Source organism: Episyrphus balteatus, chromosome 1 (genome assembly GCF_945859705.1).
Source record: "Episyrphus balteatus chromosome 1, idEpiBalt1.1, whole genome shotgun sequence".
NCBI lineage: Eukaryota > Metazoa > Arthropoda > Insecta > Diptera > Syrphidae > Episyrphus > Episyrphus balteatus.
In genome coordinates this window covers 23,108,062-23,126,753 of record NC_079134.1, presented here as the reverse complement: position 1 = coordinate 23,126,753, position 18,692 = coordinate 23,108,062, and the positions used below count along the sequence as shown (strand labels likewise).

At 29.5% G+C, this 18,692-nt stretch overlaps 2 protein-coding genes across 2 annotated transcripts; both read right to left on the bottom strand.

The window, feature by feature from the left end:
• Positions 1-436: 436 nt before the first annotated feature.
• Positions 437-1,570, bottom strand: LOC129906590 (pancreatic triacylglycerol lipase-like). The gene is made up of 5 exons (XM_055982402.1): positions 1,430-1,570; positions 1,221-1,375; positions 880-1,094; positions 649-823; positions 437-589 (listed from the first exon to the last, which is right to left on the bottom strand). Exons 2-5 carry the CDS (start codon positions 1,316-1,318, stop codon positions 520-522), a joined length of 558 nt encoding a protein of 185 aa, XP_055838377.1. The 5' UTR covers positions 1,319-1,375; positions 1,430-1,570; the 3' UTR covers positions 437-519.
• Positions 1,571-8,317: 6,747 nt separating this feature from the next.
• LOC129907524 (pancreatic triacylglycerol lipase-like) lies at positions 8,318-8,987 on the bottom strand. The gene is made up of 4 exons (XM_055983799.1): positions 8,966-8,987; positions 8,680-8,892; positions 8,446-8,620; positions 8,318-8,387 (listed from the first exon to the last, which is right to left on the bottom strand). The coding sequence occupies exons 1-4, from the start codon at positions 8,985-8,987 to the stop codon at positions 8,318-8,320; spliced, it is 480 nt and encodes a 159-aa protein (XP_055839774.1).
• Between the last annotated feature and the right edge of the window lie 9,705 nt (positions 8,988-18,692).

Genomic DNA, 18,692 nt, shown 5'->3' with positions numbered 1-18,692 from the left:
AAGATAAGAAATTCTTATGAATAAAATTAAATTTGAATATGTTAGTGTGCCTCCAACAGAAACAAGACCAGATCGTAAACTTTGGAGCTGGAGAGTAGTTGATGGAAAATACCAGCGTATTTTAAATGATTACGTCACTGATTCAAAACGTCAAAAGATGATGCCTTACAATAAATGTACATTTCAGCGATATTGACTCTAATGCTTCACTGTTTGCAAGAATTGTTGCGGAAAAAATTGGGCAAACACAATAGAAAAGAAAAAAAAGTACGTATACGCCCAAGTGAACCCATTATGTTATCTGCCTAAAACGCTAAGCTTCTCTTTTTGAATTGTAATTTGAGCAAGTCAAATTTTTTAATGATGCTCAATAAAACATAGATTTTACAATAAAATAAAAACATAAAGCATATATTATTTATTTGCTCAATACCATTTGCCTAACCCTTAATCCATATTTTTAATCATAATGTTAATATAAAATATATACAATATTTACTTAAAAAATAAAATTTTTATTTAATATCCATCCATTCCTCTTGCAAATGGAGGTTGGCTATTGGTTTTAAGATAATAATTCCCACTAGCACTAAAATAAAAAATATTCTCAGTAAAATTATGTAATTATTGGTCAAAAATAAATCTTACCTTATAGGACAATTAATTCCCATTTCAACTGGTTTATTTTTCAAATTTGCTTTACCTGCTGTTAAAAATTGCAAATATGATCGCGATGGGAAACCCAAGAATTTTGGTTTATCCTCATTTGAATTGGCAACACTTTCGGCCCAAAATCGCCATGATCTTTGATGACTACAAAGATCTAAGAAATCCAAGTATTGATTTTATAAGCTTCTAATGTAAACTAAAATGTTTAACCTTCTGGACTTAATGGAACAATTAATCCTTGTGGACATCCCGGCTGCCCTTGTCGTCCACCATTTGGCCAAAAATCAACATGACCTATAGATATCGGCTGACCATAAGTTCCAATATCAGTATGAATCGATTGTAGATGTTCTGCATCTTTTTGATTTACAGTTGGTAAGAAAGGAGGGAAGAATAGAGGAAATGCTGCATCCAAAACTGCCATTCTGAAAACAAAATCCCCCAAAAATTCAAAATGAAAGACGATATTTTTTGGGATGACCTTAGTCAAATGAATGAGCAATTCAGAACGATTAAATGCTCCCAACGAAAATAAAGTTTTTGATACAAACCGATAAATTTTCGTTCCATTTGATTTCAATATGACTGCTCTGCCCGTCATTCCTGCTAGTTGAGACCCTAGAGAATGTGCCACCACTGTCAAGTCCATACGATCTACACCAGCTTTACATAAATCTAAAATTGCATCAGCAAGTGCCGGGGCCAACTGCAAAACAACTCTTAACCTTGTTTTTTTTTGACATTCAATTTGTTTGTTTACCAATTCAATATTTGTGAAGGCAGCATCAAAGTAATCCTCTCCAGCTGCCTTAGCCCAATCGACAGTGATAAGATTGATATCCTTTCGCTTCGAATAGGCATCAACAATCACATAAATACTCTCGGAAGTTTGATTTTCTCTCCATCCATGCAAATACAAATGAGTTTGTTTTCTGTTAAAATGGATATTTTTAGGGATTTCAGCTGCATCCGAGAGTTTATAAACCATAGAATCATTAAATTCAGGTCTAAAAGATGAAACTAAAAGTTAATATCCAAATTTTTGTGGACCAATTTTTACCCACCCATAATGAAAGACAAGTGTTGTTTCATTAGGAAGAACTTTTGCCGAAACTAATGATACTTGAAAATTAACCAACAACAAACAAAAATGTATTAACAAATGATTTTTCAAAACTTTAGAGAACATCATTTTTATTTGCGTGTTGAGATGAAGACGTATGACTTCAAACTGCAATTTCATGTTGACAAGGTTTTTTTTATAAAATAAATTAAAAAAAAAAAAAAATAATCATATTGTTTTAATCAAATGCATTGCCATGCAATAATAGAGTTAAGTGGGCGATAGAAAGTGCTTAAAACCCGCATCATAAATTGCTACATCGATTTAAAATAATTTTTTTTTTTGGATAATATCGGTTCATTGAAAGAATGTCTAACTGCAGCTTTATGTAGATTGATATTATTTTAATTAAATTATCTTCATTATTTTATTGCAACATTTCTGACGTGAAAACTAATTAGTTCAGCTTTTTTAATGTACCTAAAATAATATAATTTTTAATATAAGGTTAAAAGTACTTATTAGTAACATCAAAATAATAATTTTCGTAAAAATTAAATAGTAAATATTAAAGAATAAAGAAATATAAATTATATATTTTGTATCACGGAAGAATTTAGATTTATCGCATTTTCACAGAATATTTTTTCACAGAATAATATTACAATAATAATGTCGTTCTTCATTATAAATTTACAGGGCTGAAAAAAGAAACAAAATTGTTTTTTTTTTTTTTTTTTGATAAACAGGTTACCTATATCCTTAAATTATGGCATTAAAGGATTCATAACATGCCTTAAAGCCAAAGAAGCCTTATTGCGCTTAGAAATAATTTTCACCAAAATAAAGAGCTTTACAAAAATTCTGAACTAAATTCATTATTTGCTAAGGCCCAATTTATTCACTCTCCATTATGTTTAAAGTCTCCATTAAAAATGAAAAATCTGTCAAATCGCTTATAAATTTTAAAATTTCCTTTTTAGCGTCTTTAAATTTAATGGAGTGTGAATAAACTGGACCTAAGTAAAATTTAACTTTAAAAAAAATTCAAGATATTTATTAAGGGTCAATTTATTCACTCTCCATTATATTTAAACACCCAATTAAAAATATTAAATCTGTCAAATTACATACAAATTTTAAAATTTCCCGTTTCTAATGGAGACTTTAAATTTAATGGAGTGGACTTACTCCAAAGGGCAAGTATTGGTGTTTTGTCAAAAAAAAAAAAAGACAAAAACATGATCAGTGTAGATAGATGATAACCAAACAAGACCAATAGATGTCGTCGACATTGGTTAACTCCAGTCTAAGATAAACTGAAGTCTCAAAACGACTATGAATATGCCCCTTTGTTTTCAAGTTTGGACATTTTTTTTGGATTTGAAAGATTTTTTTTTTTAACTTCCTCAAACTCATAAGAACTGACTTTTTTATTAAATAGGACGTCATTTTTGGCTGAAAATGTGCAAAAAATTTCACTCAGTCAGAGTCACTCTTTCAAGAATACAGGGTGGATCAAAACAAATATTCTATATCAGCTAGACGCCATAACTGTCAGCTACTGTGTCTTTTATATTTCCTGGAAAAAAAAAAATGTGAATTAGTCAGTTTCTGAAAAAAAAAATTGCGATAACATTTAATCATATTAGATATTCTCAGAATAAATTATAAAATTAAGATGTTATAGAAAAAACAAAGGTCAAGATTAGGAACAAATTTATTTTTTATTAATATTCGATTTTTGGAAACCCATAAAGAAACACTTTAAGATTCGAAATAAATGAAATTTGTTCCCAATCTTGACCTTTGTTTTCCTTTTTACCAGTGAGTGATTTTAATAAAAGTTTTGACTGTTCCCATTTTCATCAACAATAAAAAGTGTTAAGTTCAGTCAATGGGAAAAATCCGAAAAAAGTTGTGACGTTAGCTAAGTTTGAATGCAGTATTGAAGAGGGGTTTATCCTGAGTACAAATCTCAGTTTGCGTATTGTTTGATCTTGTGGGGAGTCCGCCATTTTGAAAAACGCATTAGTCTCAATATCTCGAGAACGACTGGTCGGACAGAGAATTTGCAAGACTTTTTAGATTATGGAAATATAATTATCTTTCTTTCTGTAGTACATAATTTTTCTCTAGGAGTTATACTTTCAGAGTAAGAGAACCGCAAATTATCTCCTTTTCAGTAATTTCCCATTTAACTCAAATACATATTTGTTTAAAATATTTAAAATATCAAAAAACGCACAATTTGCGGCACTGTAACTCTGAAAGTATAACTCGTAGAGAAAAATAATGTACTAGAGAAAGAAAGATAATTATATTTCCAATTTAAAAAATCCTTGCTAGTTTTCTGTCCGACCAGACGTTCTCGAGATATTGAGACTAATGCGTTTTTCAAAATGGCGGACGCCCCACAAGACCAAACAATACGTAAACTGAGATTTGTACTCAGGATAAACCCCTCTTCAATACTGTATTCAAACTTAGCTAACGTCACAACTTTTTTCGGATCCAATGCATTTGACTCCTCATTGACTGAACTAGTTTGCTGCTGAGTTTTGCACTGAAAAGATTATTTGCTTACATTTTCAGTTTTGACCCAGTCTATCATTACTATTTTATTACATTTGGAAACAATAATTACTTCCTAAAAATGTTGTAGTGCACTATAGGTGCACTACAGGTGAGTTTCTGTTCGTGGTTTGTAAAGTGGTAATTTTTGCGAAGTTTCGTTCTCCTCAAATGTTTACCACTTCTGACAGCCCGTTTTTCCGTCGTTAAACTGCATTTAATACCGGTTTTCAACTTTATTTTTAGCTCGAAGTCATGCTATTCTGATCATTGCACATCTATCGGCCCATGTTGTGACTGAGTTACATCGACTTTTAATGTTGTTTCTCACCCTTGGATATTGCGCAAATAACTGCTTACTAAATTTTAACTTGTGTTTGTTTTTGTCCCAATGCATCGTTGGTTTCGGTCTAATTCAAAGGCTTCTTTTATTTTCCACATTTTTTCCGCGCCTAAAGATTTTTCACGACCCGTTTTCATCCTTACAGGTTATACACAATCAGATTTACTGACAGACACAATTTTGAGTCCAACAGACCCATGCAACTCATCATTTATTAACATTTTTGCTTTTGAACCTATTCAGATGAGCCAAAAAATATGCTTGATTTTATGACTAGATTTGGTCTAGCTACCGTGTGAGAAGAACGGTAGGCCCCAAGACAATTTTTTTTCTCCTAAACTAAGCGCATAAAGATGCTCTCTCGTTACATACATAAAAAAGATGTGCCATTGCATTAAGTACCAAGACAGGCCTAATGTAAAATGAACTAAAATGTGAACCTATTCAGATGAGCGGCAGTGTATGTCACGGCCTCAAAGCTTTGATATAGTCGAGTTTAAATATATGAAAATTTTATTGAAATTTAAGAAGACTTTCTCTATAAAAAAAGCTGCCGGTCGATAAGCTGAAGTGCGGCAGATGTAATCTTCAATTGAATCACACTTACAAATTTACATACGATTCAATAACAATAAAAAATAATAAATAAAACAATGCTTTCATGTATCGTATGCAAATACATATCCACGAATATTCACAAATCGTTATATTGGATTTTGTTCAATTGAAATAAATTTCACACATCAAAACACACTCATCTCCTTTATGTATAGATGGTACACTATGGCGTATGCGTACCTTTTTTTTTTTTTTTAATTTTTAAACCTTACAGACTGAATATGACATTTCTTTTCCTGACTAATTAATAGAAGACTCTGCAAAATAAAAATAATAAAAACAAATCTTATCATTTAACATAAAAATTATAATTAATGTGTCCTAAAGTTTTACTGTATATAATACCAAATACTTTATTCAAGTTGAGGCTGAACTAATAATATAAAACTAGTCCTAGCTGTTGAATTAATTGTGATACTTTTTATGAGATTTAAAAAAATATTCGGAATCTTCCAGATTAAAGTGCATTAAAATAATTTGCCTATCTTAAGTAGCACACTGGTGTATAAATTGGTGTAAATTCATTAATTTTGGTGTAAAATTGAGGAAATTGAAAAAATATGGTGTATTTATCAAAATTATTGGTATAAAAATTATACCACTGTCTTTTCTGTAAAAAATTTCAACATTTTTTTAAGATTCCGTGCAAAAAATAAACCGATGTTCAGTTGTTTTTATAATATACCATTAATGGAGCATAATATTATTCGATTCTGAAATCAACCAAAACGGTATATTTTGTACACTCCCTTTGGTGTAGGAAGTACACCCTGTGGACATAAAATTCACCAGAATGCACAAGTGGGAGACTACATATTTTTCAATGGCCGCCATTTAAAAAAAGAAGAATGCGATTAATTATTTTACTATAATAGTATATTTATCGACCTAATTATCCCACATTCTTGGCTTTTTCGATTCGGTATATTACATTATAAAAGAACTTTTCTAAAAAAATGTAAAAACAACAAAAAAATTATAATTTTTGAGAAAATGATTTTTAAAATCGAAAAAAAAAAATCATTAATTCACTGACATTTTTGAGGCACTCGATTTTTAGAGGGGGTAGTATCTAAAATTAGTATAGACAGAATGTGTTAAATTTGGCAAACAAATTCATATTTAACCATCAGTTTCTTATGTCAATATTATGAAAGTGAATACAAATTCATTTTCATTTATTTCATAAGAAATGGTGTGAATTAGAATTCTTCAAATTGTTTTAGGTAAAAAATAAACTTTGGTTCAAATTTTAACTTTTTTTAAGTTTTATTTTAATCTTGGATGTTCAGCATTCAAAAAAATTCACCGAAAATTTGATGTTCTTCCCGTTAGCCGAGCTTTTTCTTTAATTTTGCTCGGGGATAGAGCTGTTTTTGACGCTTTTTTCATAAATTTTCATTTTTCCTGGGGTGTTAAAGCTTCTATTGTTCCTCCTTTGAAGTTTTTTTCGTAGGAGGCACTGTTTTTTAAATAATTTCTTTCGAAATAGTCACTTCATCCTATTTTTTTGGCAATGAGGCTTATGGAAAGGCCTTTGGAATCCAACGCGTCATTTTTCCCTTATTCTCTCGCGCTCAGAACTTTTTTTTAACAGTTTTTGAATGAAAATCACTAAAAAATAACTTCTTGATGCTTAATCTTACAAATTTAATCAAATCAGCGCAATAGATCTCGCCAAACTCACTATTTTAAGGTGTGCGTCTAATCATGTGAACCGAAAAAAGCTGCCCTTTTTCTTACATCTCAGACAAGAAGGACTAAAAAGTACCGTTAACCTCCACTCACCCACTATTTCTTTTTGATTTTCTATTAATTCTAAATAACCATTCTAATAAACACAATTTTTTTGATTATTCTTGCACACACACAAAAAAAAATAAAATTTATGTAAACGAAAATTGGTACGTCTAACCATGTGCTTTGTATATAAAATCTATAGTACTATCATGAAGTTCAATTTTTTAGTTTGTTCGTTACCTGAGTGGTCGCGAGGGCGCTTAGATTGAATTAATAATAGGAGTAAGGAGATGAGATATACATTTCTGTTTGAAATTTGACATATTTTTTAGTTCATTCGCTAGCTTACTTTTTTGGTGGCGCTGTTTTTTTTTCATGATATAGTTCTATAGATTTTATATACAAAGACCATGTGAACCGCACTGTATACTTCGAAAAACAATTTTTCTTGTAAGACTCCTAAAAATCTAATAACCGTCAGCTACTGTATCTCTTAAGTTTTTGTGAAAAGATATGTTTAGACTATTTGCAAAAAAAAAAGCAAATATTTAAACATTCTTAACATATTGCGATAAACTGCGCACATGCGTTTTGTATATAAACCATGAAACACGCTTTGGGCTTAAAAGATTAAGAAAATATAGCATAGTTTTTGCTACCATGGCGCTGATTTAGTTATTATATTCACTTCCAAAATTTGAAGCAAATTCATAAAAATTAAGTTCTTAAAAGTTAAATACACAAAATCAGTAGCGTGTAGCATACAAAAAACTTACTTTGTTTCCAAGAACTTTAATCATTCAATTTCGGTTCGTGGAAGAACTTAATGTTTTTTATTTGTTTTTCTAAGCTGCGCTACGGTTATACATCCAACATTTGATTTTATTTGTTTTCTTGTTGTCTACATTTTATTTTTATATTTGAAATTTGTTTTTAGTATTGATATTTGTTTTACTATTGTTCTTGGTGGATAAAACTAAGCAGAACTTTAGCTTAGTCAGATGAATTACTTGTTAAAAACATGAAGTTGTGTTTTTGTTGTAATCATTGAAATTTAACGGTATTTGTTTAAAACAAATTAAATAAGATAAAACCTAATATAGGTTAGTTATCTTAAAGATTTGTTTAATTAAAAATAAAACAATAATAGTTGATTAAAAAAAAAAAAAAACACCTTGATATAAAAAATCACTTAAACGAAGCAAGGCGAAGCTTTTAAATGCCTATAAGAAATAAAAAAAAACTACTTTTGCATTTTATTTCTCTTAGATTTAATTAACATTATTCTATTTAATAGTATTCACAATTTTTTAATATCCATCCTTCCCCTTTGCAAATGGAGATCTACTGTTTGTTTTGAGATAATAATTTCCTTTGGCACTAAAAAAAAGAAATTAATAGATAACATAAATTGATTGAAACATCAAACAAATCTTACCTCATTGGACAATTAATTCCCATTTCAACTGTTTTCTTTTCTAAATTATCTTCACCATCCAATAAAAACGTTAAATAGGAAAATGCAGGAAATCCTAAAAATGTTGGTTCACTATTATTTAAATTAGCAACACTTTCTGCCCAAAAACGCCATGATCTTCGATGTCCACAAATATCTAATTAAAATATTTGAATTTTTAAATTGTGTCTTTTCGTTTTTTGAAATAAACTAAACCTGCATCACTAAATGGAAATATTAATAATCCATTTGAACATCCTGGCTGTGCACGTCCACCATTTGGCCAAAAGTCAACATGACCTAAGGAAAATGGTTGACCAAAAGTTCCAACTTCTGTATGAATGGCTTGAACAAATTCGGCATCATTTTTATTCACGGTTGTCAGGAAAAATGGAAGTGGCAAGAATAGAGGATATGATGCATCTAAAACTGCCAGTCTGGAAAATGTTAAAACAAAAAAGTTTCAAAGAAGCTTGGTATTACACCCTCTTTCAATACCAACCTATAAATCTTAGTTTGTCCATTTGTTTTTGATATAATTATTCGACCCATCATTCCAGCTAGTTGAGCTCCAACAGAATGTGCCACCACTGTTAAGTTTTTACGGTCTATGCCAGCTTTATATAAATCTAATACGACATCAGCTAATACTGGGGCTAACTGCAGTCAAAATTTGGTACTTATTTTTTTTAATAAAAAACGATTTAGTAATCTCTTTACCTCTTCGATATTTCTTGTACAAACTTCGTAATAACTTCCAGCAGCAGCTTTAGCCCAATCAACTGTGATAAGATTGATATCCTTTCGCTTTAAGTAAGCTTCAACAATTACAGGAACATTATGTGAGGCTGAAGTTTGTGATTCCATCCATCCATGGAAATACAAATGTGTTTCCTGTTGCTTAAAGTAAGGATCTTTTAAAATATCAGCTGCGTCAGAGAGATTATAACGCTTGGAATCGTTAAATGTAGGTCTAAGGAAAATAGCTCGAGTTTAATATGACCGAAGTTTTGTTGTAATATTTTACTCACCCATAGTAAAAAATAAGTGAAGTTTCGTTAATAGAAACTGCAGACGTTACTAACAATGATTCTTGAAAAATTAGGAACAAGAATAAATTGAGTACCAATCGAATTTTTAAAAACTCAGAGAACATTATTGTTGAGGTGAAGAAGTGTAAGATTAAACTGGATTTTCATGTTCAAAGGATATATAATAAACAATTTTTTTCAATAAATTATAGTAATATTGAAAGATGCGTGTTCAATTTTTAGTAAAATTAATTATTTTTTATTTGGTAAACAAAATACATACATATTTACACATTTATCCATATTAATTTAGCAGTAATTTTTATCTTAATAGATTAAATTTTTATTTGTTATTATAAAAGCTTATTGATGTTTATTTTAATTATTTTAATTTTAGGTTTAAGCTTTAAGGCATATGTACTTAAGGTACTTTTACTTATAGAAATTAGTAAATATGATACATATTTTATATTTTTAATAAAAATACTGGAGTTAATTCTCTTCAAAATGATAATTTAACTTCCAACAAACAACTTCGGAAAAAACTGAAAGAAGTACTGTATTTTACAACAAATCAACTGTTAAAAGTTTTGATGTAAAACAAATAACATAAATGAGTCAAAATCATGGAGGTGGAAAATTTGATGTCGAGGCATTTTTTTAAATCAAAATAACATTTATTTAAAGCTTTTTTCTCATTTAGCAATTAAAATAGTAGGCACGCATCTAATAATATATTTGTTTCTGTTAGAAAAGTTTCCATTTCATTTTTTTGCATCTAATATACCTAATTCCCGGACATGTCCATAACTCAAAAACTCAAAATCAAATGGCGTAAAATCACATAAAAGTTAATTATTTTTCAGTATTTCTTTTCTTAACACTACATACATACATACATACATATATACATTACTCTTTATAAGTTGCTACATCTCTTAAAAAAAATTAAGATTTGTTATTTTTTATATATTAATAAAAGTTGTCCCAAGAAAAATGACGCATAATACCAACGTTTCTTAAAGTATCAATATTTTAATCATCTAACGTACAAATGGTGCTGCAAGTAGTTTTTAAAGTTGATTTTATATAGATTTATCATTCCACACATGAACAAATATATAAAATGTATGTTAGAAGCTAGTTTTAGTTTCATTTTTAAGTAGCGTTCATCAATTAACCGTCATTCCGGGAACGCTTGTTTTGGGGATTAGTTAGATTGAAATTTTAATAAGTTGGTGATATTATGATCAAAAATCGAGGCCACTGCAATATAATCTAAAAAATATTTCTTTTAACTTTGTGACATAAAAAATAAAAATAAATTAAGGTCAAAACGTCATTTCCGGGAACGCTCTTAGAATCTGAATAAATAATGTAGCCTTACACTCATAATTTTGCATTTTTTTTTGGGTATTTTTACTCAGTATTCTATCTAAGTATGGCTGTAATATACACTTTTATCAAAAAAGTTACAAGAAAACAAAAGAAAAAATTACTTATGGCCTAAGTGTTTCGGACGTGCATAAAGGCATATTTTTGTAGAAATCGGTCTCTGTTCCAAGAAATAAAGTTATTTTTGATTAATTTAGGACCTACTGACTTAATATAACAGTATATAATTCACATTGATATTATTTCTAGACCCCTAAAGTCGTTTTGAAGAGATTACCACCATTTCGAGGAACGTTTTTCTAGTACTAATTTTTGGGGTTTTGCGGTAAATTGAAAAATATACATTTTTCTGCTCTGCCCGTTCATGAGCCGACAAATTATGGTTAAAGCGAACAATTGAGCATGAAATTTGTATCATAAAACAAAGTTGATTTTTTAAGAATTCGGTCATGGAAATTTCCAACCTCCATGATTTTGACCCATATAGTAAAATAATTTTTTACAAAAAAAAAACTCTGACATATTTGTTTCCTACTAATAGGTCATTACAAATTTTATTTTCTGTGACACTTAAGACTTAACATCTCTCGGAAAGAAAAAAATTAATTACAATTTCACAGAATTTTGATGATATTAAGCAAAATGATAATGAAGCAAACAATCATGAATAATTGTTCAGAACAGAAGCTACTCGTAAAATACTGAAGCTTATATGCTATCGATTTATTTTTTTTATTTACAAACAAATTGAGGTTTAATAAGCTTTATCGGGTATTACTTTTAATTTGATAACCTTTTTAAACGTTTTGCATCTAAAAATATTAAAAAAAAAAGTCGTAAGGTATCACACTTTTTTCACGCAAGCCATCATTTACAAGATATTGTATTTTAAGATTAAACAAATGTAAAGATTATAAATTCTTAGTATCTACATTAGAGTGTCCCAGCCTATAAGGACGAATTTTTTTTTTTCTAAAAAACTAAAAGATAGAATATTATAGAAATGGGATAACGATAACACCTATACGATATTATTACACTGAACCAAATCCTTACGTAAATACAACGAAAAAATTTGTTGAGCCAACGAAAATTTAATTAATTTTCAGCCGATGAAAAATTTAATTGGCTCAACGAAATGGCTTTCATACGTTAATGAAGAACTTCATCAACTAACGAAAACTGTCGTATTTTAATGAAATTTTTCATAAACATTTTTGATCGCGAATTAATGAATTTTTACATCACTTAACGAAACTTTTTCATTGATTAACGTAAAATTTAATTAACCACGGTGATATTTTTCGTTAGTCAATGTATTTTTTGATTAATTTATGAAAGAACTTTCGTTAGCTAACGAATTTTTTCGTAAATTTTATGAATATTTTTATTAAATTACGAAAACATATTCGTTAGCTAACGAAACTTTTCGTTGTATTATTTTTTTTTTTTTAGTAGATTATAGTATAAATATTTATTGGACTTATTAAATTATTATTAATTTAATACAGTCAGTCCAAACAAAAAATTGGCGTTTCGACCCGGTGGAGCTCAATTGAACTCATCAGATGATTTATCCGTGAGACACCTTGTCAATACGCAAATATTTTTTATATTCAGCTCAGGTTACATAGATTTTTAAACAAAAACCTAATGTGAACTATATCCAGCAAGAATAAATTTTTAATCCAAGTCTAGGTTTTTTTTTTTTTTTTGTAAGGCAACGATTTTTTTTCGTTAACTGATGTATTTTTTCATAAGCCAATGTAATATTTCATTAGTATATGAAGAATTTTCATAAGCTTATGAAGATTTTCGTTAGTTAATGTTGAATTTCATAAGTTAATGAATTTTTTCGTTACTTAATTAAAACTTTGATAAAGTAAGAAAAAAATTCGTATTTTTGTTCTTTAAAATGAGTATGAAATTTTTCGTTAATTGATGAATCTTTTCATTGAATTGGATTTTTTGGCACTAAAAAGGGAGAAAAAGTGTATGAAACGTTTTCATTAATTGATGAAGGTTTTCATATTACGAAAAATTACATATTTTCGTTGAGCCAACGAAAGTTTCGTTGGGCCAACGAAAATGTAGTGTATGAAACGATTTTCGTAATTTTACGAAATTGATACGGCGAAATCATCAAGTACTTACCTACATGTATCAACGCAAGTCAGCACGGGTTGCTGTGGTCCTAGTTACATGAAATTTTATTTATACGTGTTTTAACACGATTCAAAAATATAGAGGGTATGCGTTAAAAAAAAACAACTATAATTTTTTTTGGACACTCTATTAGAGTCATTTACATGTAAGTACTTGATGATTTCGCCGTATCATAATAATATCGTATTGGTGTTATCGTTATCCGATTTCTATAATATTCTATATTTTAGTTATTAGGGTCAATTAGAAAAAAATTAAAGGGTATGCGTATTTAAAACCGAAAAAAAAAATTCGCCCTTATAGGCTGGGACACTCTAATCTACATATAACATTTTATCAGAGAAATCATAAAATTATTGCAAAGTATGCCATTTGTTTAAAAAAAATTCAAAATCGATAGAGTCATTTTTGTATTCAAACATTTTTCAAAATATAAAAATTGGTAGATATGTCATTCAAAAGAAATTATAGACACAAAAAAAAGTTATATGAACCCATTTAAAAAAAATGACTTTACCAAAAAAAATTTTATTTTTTTAATCTAAATGCTTAAAGCGATGGTGTTAAATAAATTTTTAAAATTAAAAGAAAAACAGTTCGAAAATAAATGTATTAATTTGAAATTTGAATTGAAATACAAAAAATAGTTATTAAAACTTTCCTTTAAAATATAATTTGAGTAAAAAGAAAGATATGAAGATAAAGAAAAATTGTATCAATTTTTTTGAGCTAAAATATGAAATCTGTCAATTGTTAAAGAGTTGAGATGAATACTTTTAAAAACTACACAAACTGTAGAAAAATAATTAAGTATATTAAACAAACACACAATACCGAGGTATATTTATTTTCAATGGAAAACAAATTTGGACAGATTTCGTAGGTACGCACACACGATTTGGGCCGAAAAAAATCACATTCGTTTGTTTTGGAAAGTACGCAAATAAATTAGACCTTCAATTTATTGCCAAGATGAGTCACGATGAAAATCGACCAGTCGCCATTTTTAAATTTGCTGACCGATTAACTTTAAAGGTGCCCTTTTGATAGGTACTACTTAAAAGATTTTTGCGAAAATATTTTCTTTATACACTATAAAAAAGCTTAAGAAAAACTTTTTTTTAATCAATCAAACACCGGCCACGTGGGTCTAGTGAAAAATTCAGTTCACGAACTAAAATAAAACCAATGTTTGAGAAACATTGAAAATAAAAGACCGTAACTTCTTTCGATGTTTTATAAACCTTTGTGTCATACAATTTATATAATAATCATTTTTATCAAAAAAACAAAACCGACTTCCATGATTCAAAATGTGGTTTTATGGTTTTTCTAATAGTTCCTATGGCTTAAACTGAACGAAATTGAAATGGGACCACATTGCAGCCACTAGTTTTCCAATACAAATGAAATTATCAAAATTGATTCACTCTGTCCAAAGTTATGCGGTAACAAACATAAAAAAAAAAAAATAAAAATACAGACGAATCGAATACCTCCTCCTTTTTGGAAGTCGGTAAAAACTCACGATAATTTAAAAATACAATAACGTTTTAAATGCACAATAATTTTCTTTCACTAATGTTTTTTTTTTTTTTGTAAACATTATTAATACATTCTATTAATCTGTAAAGAAGAATTTAAATATTGAAGATGAATTGTCACATTTCAGATTAATCACAAAATGAATTATTATTTTCACAATAGGTACCTAATTTTAGTAAATTTTTGTTATCTTTCTACTCACTTTAAAATAATAACTAAAAATTAATTTTACATGTTTATTCTTAATCCAAGTTATAAATACTGCTCATAGTTTTTTTTCATATTTTGTCAACTGCCTAAATAACAACAGATAATAAAATATGCTTGAAATCATCACAAAAAGAAAATGAGAGGCCATCTCTCAGAATATACAGGTTTTTTTTTAAGGTTTTATATTTATTAGCTGCGTTAACGCAAATTAAAAGCTGCAACAAAACATATAAAAATAACTTGATTTTAACAAAAATTTTATTTGAGATAATTCATTCATAAATTTTATTAATTTTCATATATATTTTCCTTGAACACTGCTTATCCATTCGAAGTACATCACCAAAAGATATTTAAGTAGGTATGTGAATTTAAATTTCAAACATTTTGGTTGGTGTGCTGAATGTTGGATGATTATTATAATATTGAAATAAAATCTAACTTAAACTTAATAGAAATTACTTTATTCCGTATTTATAAAGAAAAAGTGCTCTGGAATAATTTGAAACTAAATGGTAAAGTGTAGATCAAATTTTACAAAAAGAGCTTTATAGTCAGAGCCAGGAAAGAACAGAAAGCTTCTTACGTATTCCTATCGAAATGGTAACGGAGTTACGAATAACAGAGTTACGCGCGACAGAGTTACGGCCGTCAAAGTTACGCGAACCCGAAGTTACGAAAAACTAGAGTTACGAATTCTAAAGTTATGTTAAGCTATGACATGTGATTTTTGGGTTGGCAACAATTGCGAGGAATGATATGGAATCGATTGTCATTGGTTATTTTAATAGATTTTAACGAAAATGGGTGTGGTTTAATCTTTTTATGCAAAAAACAACCAAATTCCTTGTTTATTTATTTGACACAGGATAAGTTAAAAATCAAACAAAAACCCCACCTAATAAAAAGAATTCTAATATACCTATATATTTGCCATATGGGCAGGTCTTTTGTGTCATATTTATGTACCTGTCCAAATATCAGAATTTTATGTTTTTTTTTTTTTGGTTCGTTAGAAGATTGTCACCCGAATTGCTATTGTCAACTATAGTTGATGTATATTAAAATTTAATAATTGAGTTTAAAAAGACAACGAATTTCAGTATTTATCATCAATTAATACCTGACAATTGCAATAAGGATGACCTATCCAATCAAAATTTTACAAGATTAAATAACACCCATTTTCGCTTTACTCATTTAGTTCTGACCAATGAGAAAAATGTTAATCTCTTGTTTGTATTTCCATAATTCCATATCGTTCCTCGCAATTGTTGCCAACCCAAAAATCACATGTCATAGCTTAACATAACTTTAGAATTCGTAACTCTAGTTTTTCGTAACTTCTGTTTCGCGTAACTTTGACGCTCGTAACTCTGTCGCCCGTAACTCTGGTATTCGTAACTTCGTCGGTTTCCCATTCCTATCCAGTATAGTGAACTATATTCCCAATATCTATTAAGAAGATTCAATTATTTGAAAGGAAAATAGGTACATGTCTTTTTCATGGGTCTTCACTGAAACCCAACGACGAGAAAATATGCGCCAAATTAAAAAGCAGTAAAAAGCAAAAAACAGTTCTCAATCACAGTTGGTGAAGCGTATTGAGCCCTTTACTTTTAATAACAGCGCTTGATTTTACTTGATGGCAAAACGTTGAAACCAAAGAACCTTTTTTTTTGTGCTGACAATGGACTTCTCACAAAGTAACCTTTGATGTTTGGATAATTTTCTGATACCTACAAGCCCACAGATCTTGCTGATCGAATATAAAACTAAATACGAAAAGTTTAAATGTAAACATTAACCATTCACGAAGTGACGGTCAAACTCTGTCTTCTGCTGTAATTGAAAAATCCTCCTATTATGGTAAGGTGACCATAATTCTAGGAGCGAAACCCGGGACAGATAAAAAATTCGTTGAATCGTTTTGAAAATATTTATTTTTCAAAAAAATCTAAATTTTTAAAATGACTTCATAAATATTCCTAATTTTGAAGTATCTAGACCTTCTTAAACGATTTTAATGGAACATTTATGTTAAAATCATTTAAGTCATTAACAACGAAGTCAGAAATGAAGAAAACGGTTTTATAAAAGGTACTGTTAAACATTTCTAAAAATATGTTTTTTAATCAAAATCATGAGGGCTGGTTTTTAATTTTTTTTAAATTTTAATTCAACTTTTAACATGTATTTAAAAGTTTTGAAATTTAGCTGGGTTCTTAACTCTTCCATAAATGTTGTGTAATTGACGAAAAATCATAAAAAATAATGCTTTTATCCGGAAAATTAGAAAAAACTTTTATTTTTCAACCACTGTTTTCTTGTTTTTCTTGCAAATTAATTAATTTTAAATACAAAAATCAGAAAATTTGCAAATATGGGACAAACTGGGGACAGACTTTAAAATACGGGAAACTTATACGTCCCGGATTTCTTAAATAAAAACCCGGGATAAGCTATGGAAATACAGGACAGTCCCGGGTAAACCGAGACGGATGGTCACCGTACCAATAGGGTATTTTTTGTGTTTTGATAACTTAAAACTTTAGTGTCTTTTAAAAAATTCCGTCCTCAGTTCATAGAACTTTTGATCGGTGGCGAGGAAGGAATAGAGAATAATTATTTCTGATAGTTTTTCCTAGTTCAAAATATTTTAAGTACCTATTTTCTTCATCTTGTCTCAACTATTACACAGAAATCAATATCAATTTTAGATAATAATGAACGAGGGCCAGTATAAAAAGTATACTAAAAACTGAAATTACATAAAAACCTTCAACTGTATCGGACGCAATAAAAGTTAAACATAAAATGACCTTGACGAAATCATTCATTTATCCATGATGATGAAACTTAATCATTTTTCCACTCTACACAAGTCTCCTTAATACTCCTAAAGTCTATATAGTAAATAGTTGCTCCCATTCCATTAAGAATTTATTACCTTTTGGTTAACAACTTGCCAACAAAATCGTGTTCATCCTTTATTATCTTCCGGCTGTTTGATCGGCACGCCATCATCACATCCCATCGCCCCATCATCATCATCGCCATCGCATTGCATCGCCATGCGGCAACACATTAATTATGACAAAATATTCTCATGCACTAAGCAATTTTTGTCGGTTAAAAGATTTACCAAGTTTTACTATTTTTATCGACTATACCACCACCAGCACTCACTATAGCCACAAACTCTCTTCGAATTGTACATCGCCGAACTCTCTGTCAACTAATCAACATTAATTCCAAAGGTTTATGATTCAACATAACAAACATAAAACAGAAGTCCTAAAACAACCGAGGGCGCACTAAATAAATTAATTAGTGCCTTGTAGTTGGAACTTGCAGCAGGAGTCCCTAAAGGAAGTCAACGGAGCTAAGTTACCATCAAGCCAGTGGAACCCAGAGAGTGACAGTCGAAGCGAGAATTTCATTAAATTCACAGCAAATGGGTGATGACGACGATGACGACAGATCCGCAGACAAACAGACACAACAAGTTGCAAACCACTCAGAACGATTACGTTTTTTTTTTTGAGAAGCACACTTGCTTCTGCCCTATTGATCGTAATGTTCATGAATTTATATGTTTCGGCGGCGGCGGCAGCCAACATCGTTGGATTCCAAGCGGGATATTTGTCTTGGGCCTTTGCATCAGACCTCTCTGGAGCTGATGCAAACTGGGACCATTGTAGTTGGGGTTTATGTTTAATCAAAATGAAATGATTAGCATTCTAGGCTACGATTAAGTTCACATTGGCGGACATTAATAATGGACAAACATTTGTAGGATGATTAAAGTTGTTCATTATTTTGACAGATAGACTTCGAGACAGTAAGCAAAATGATAGGTACTAGCTCAGGGAACTGAAT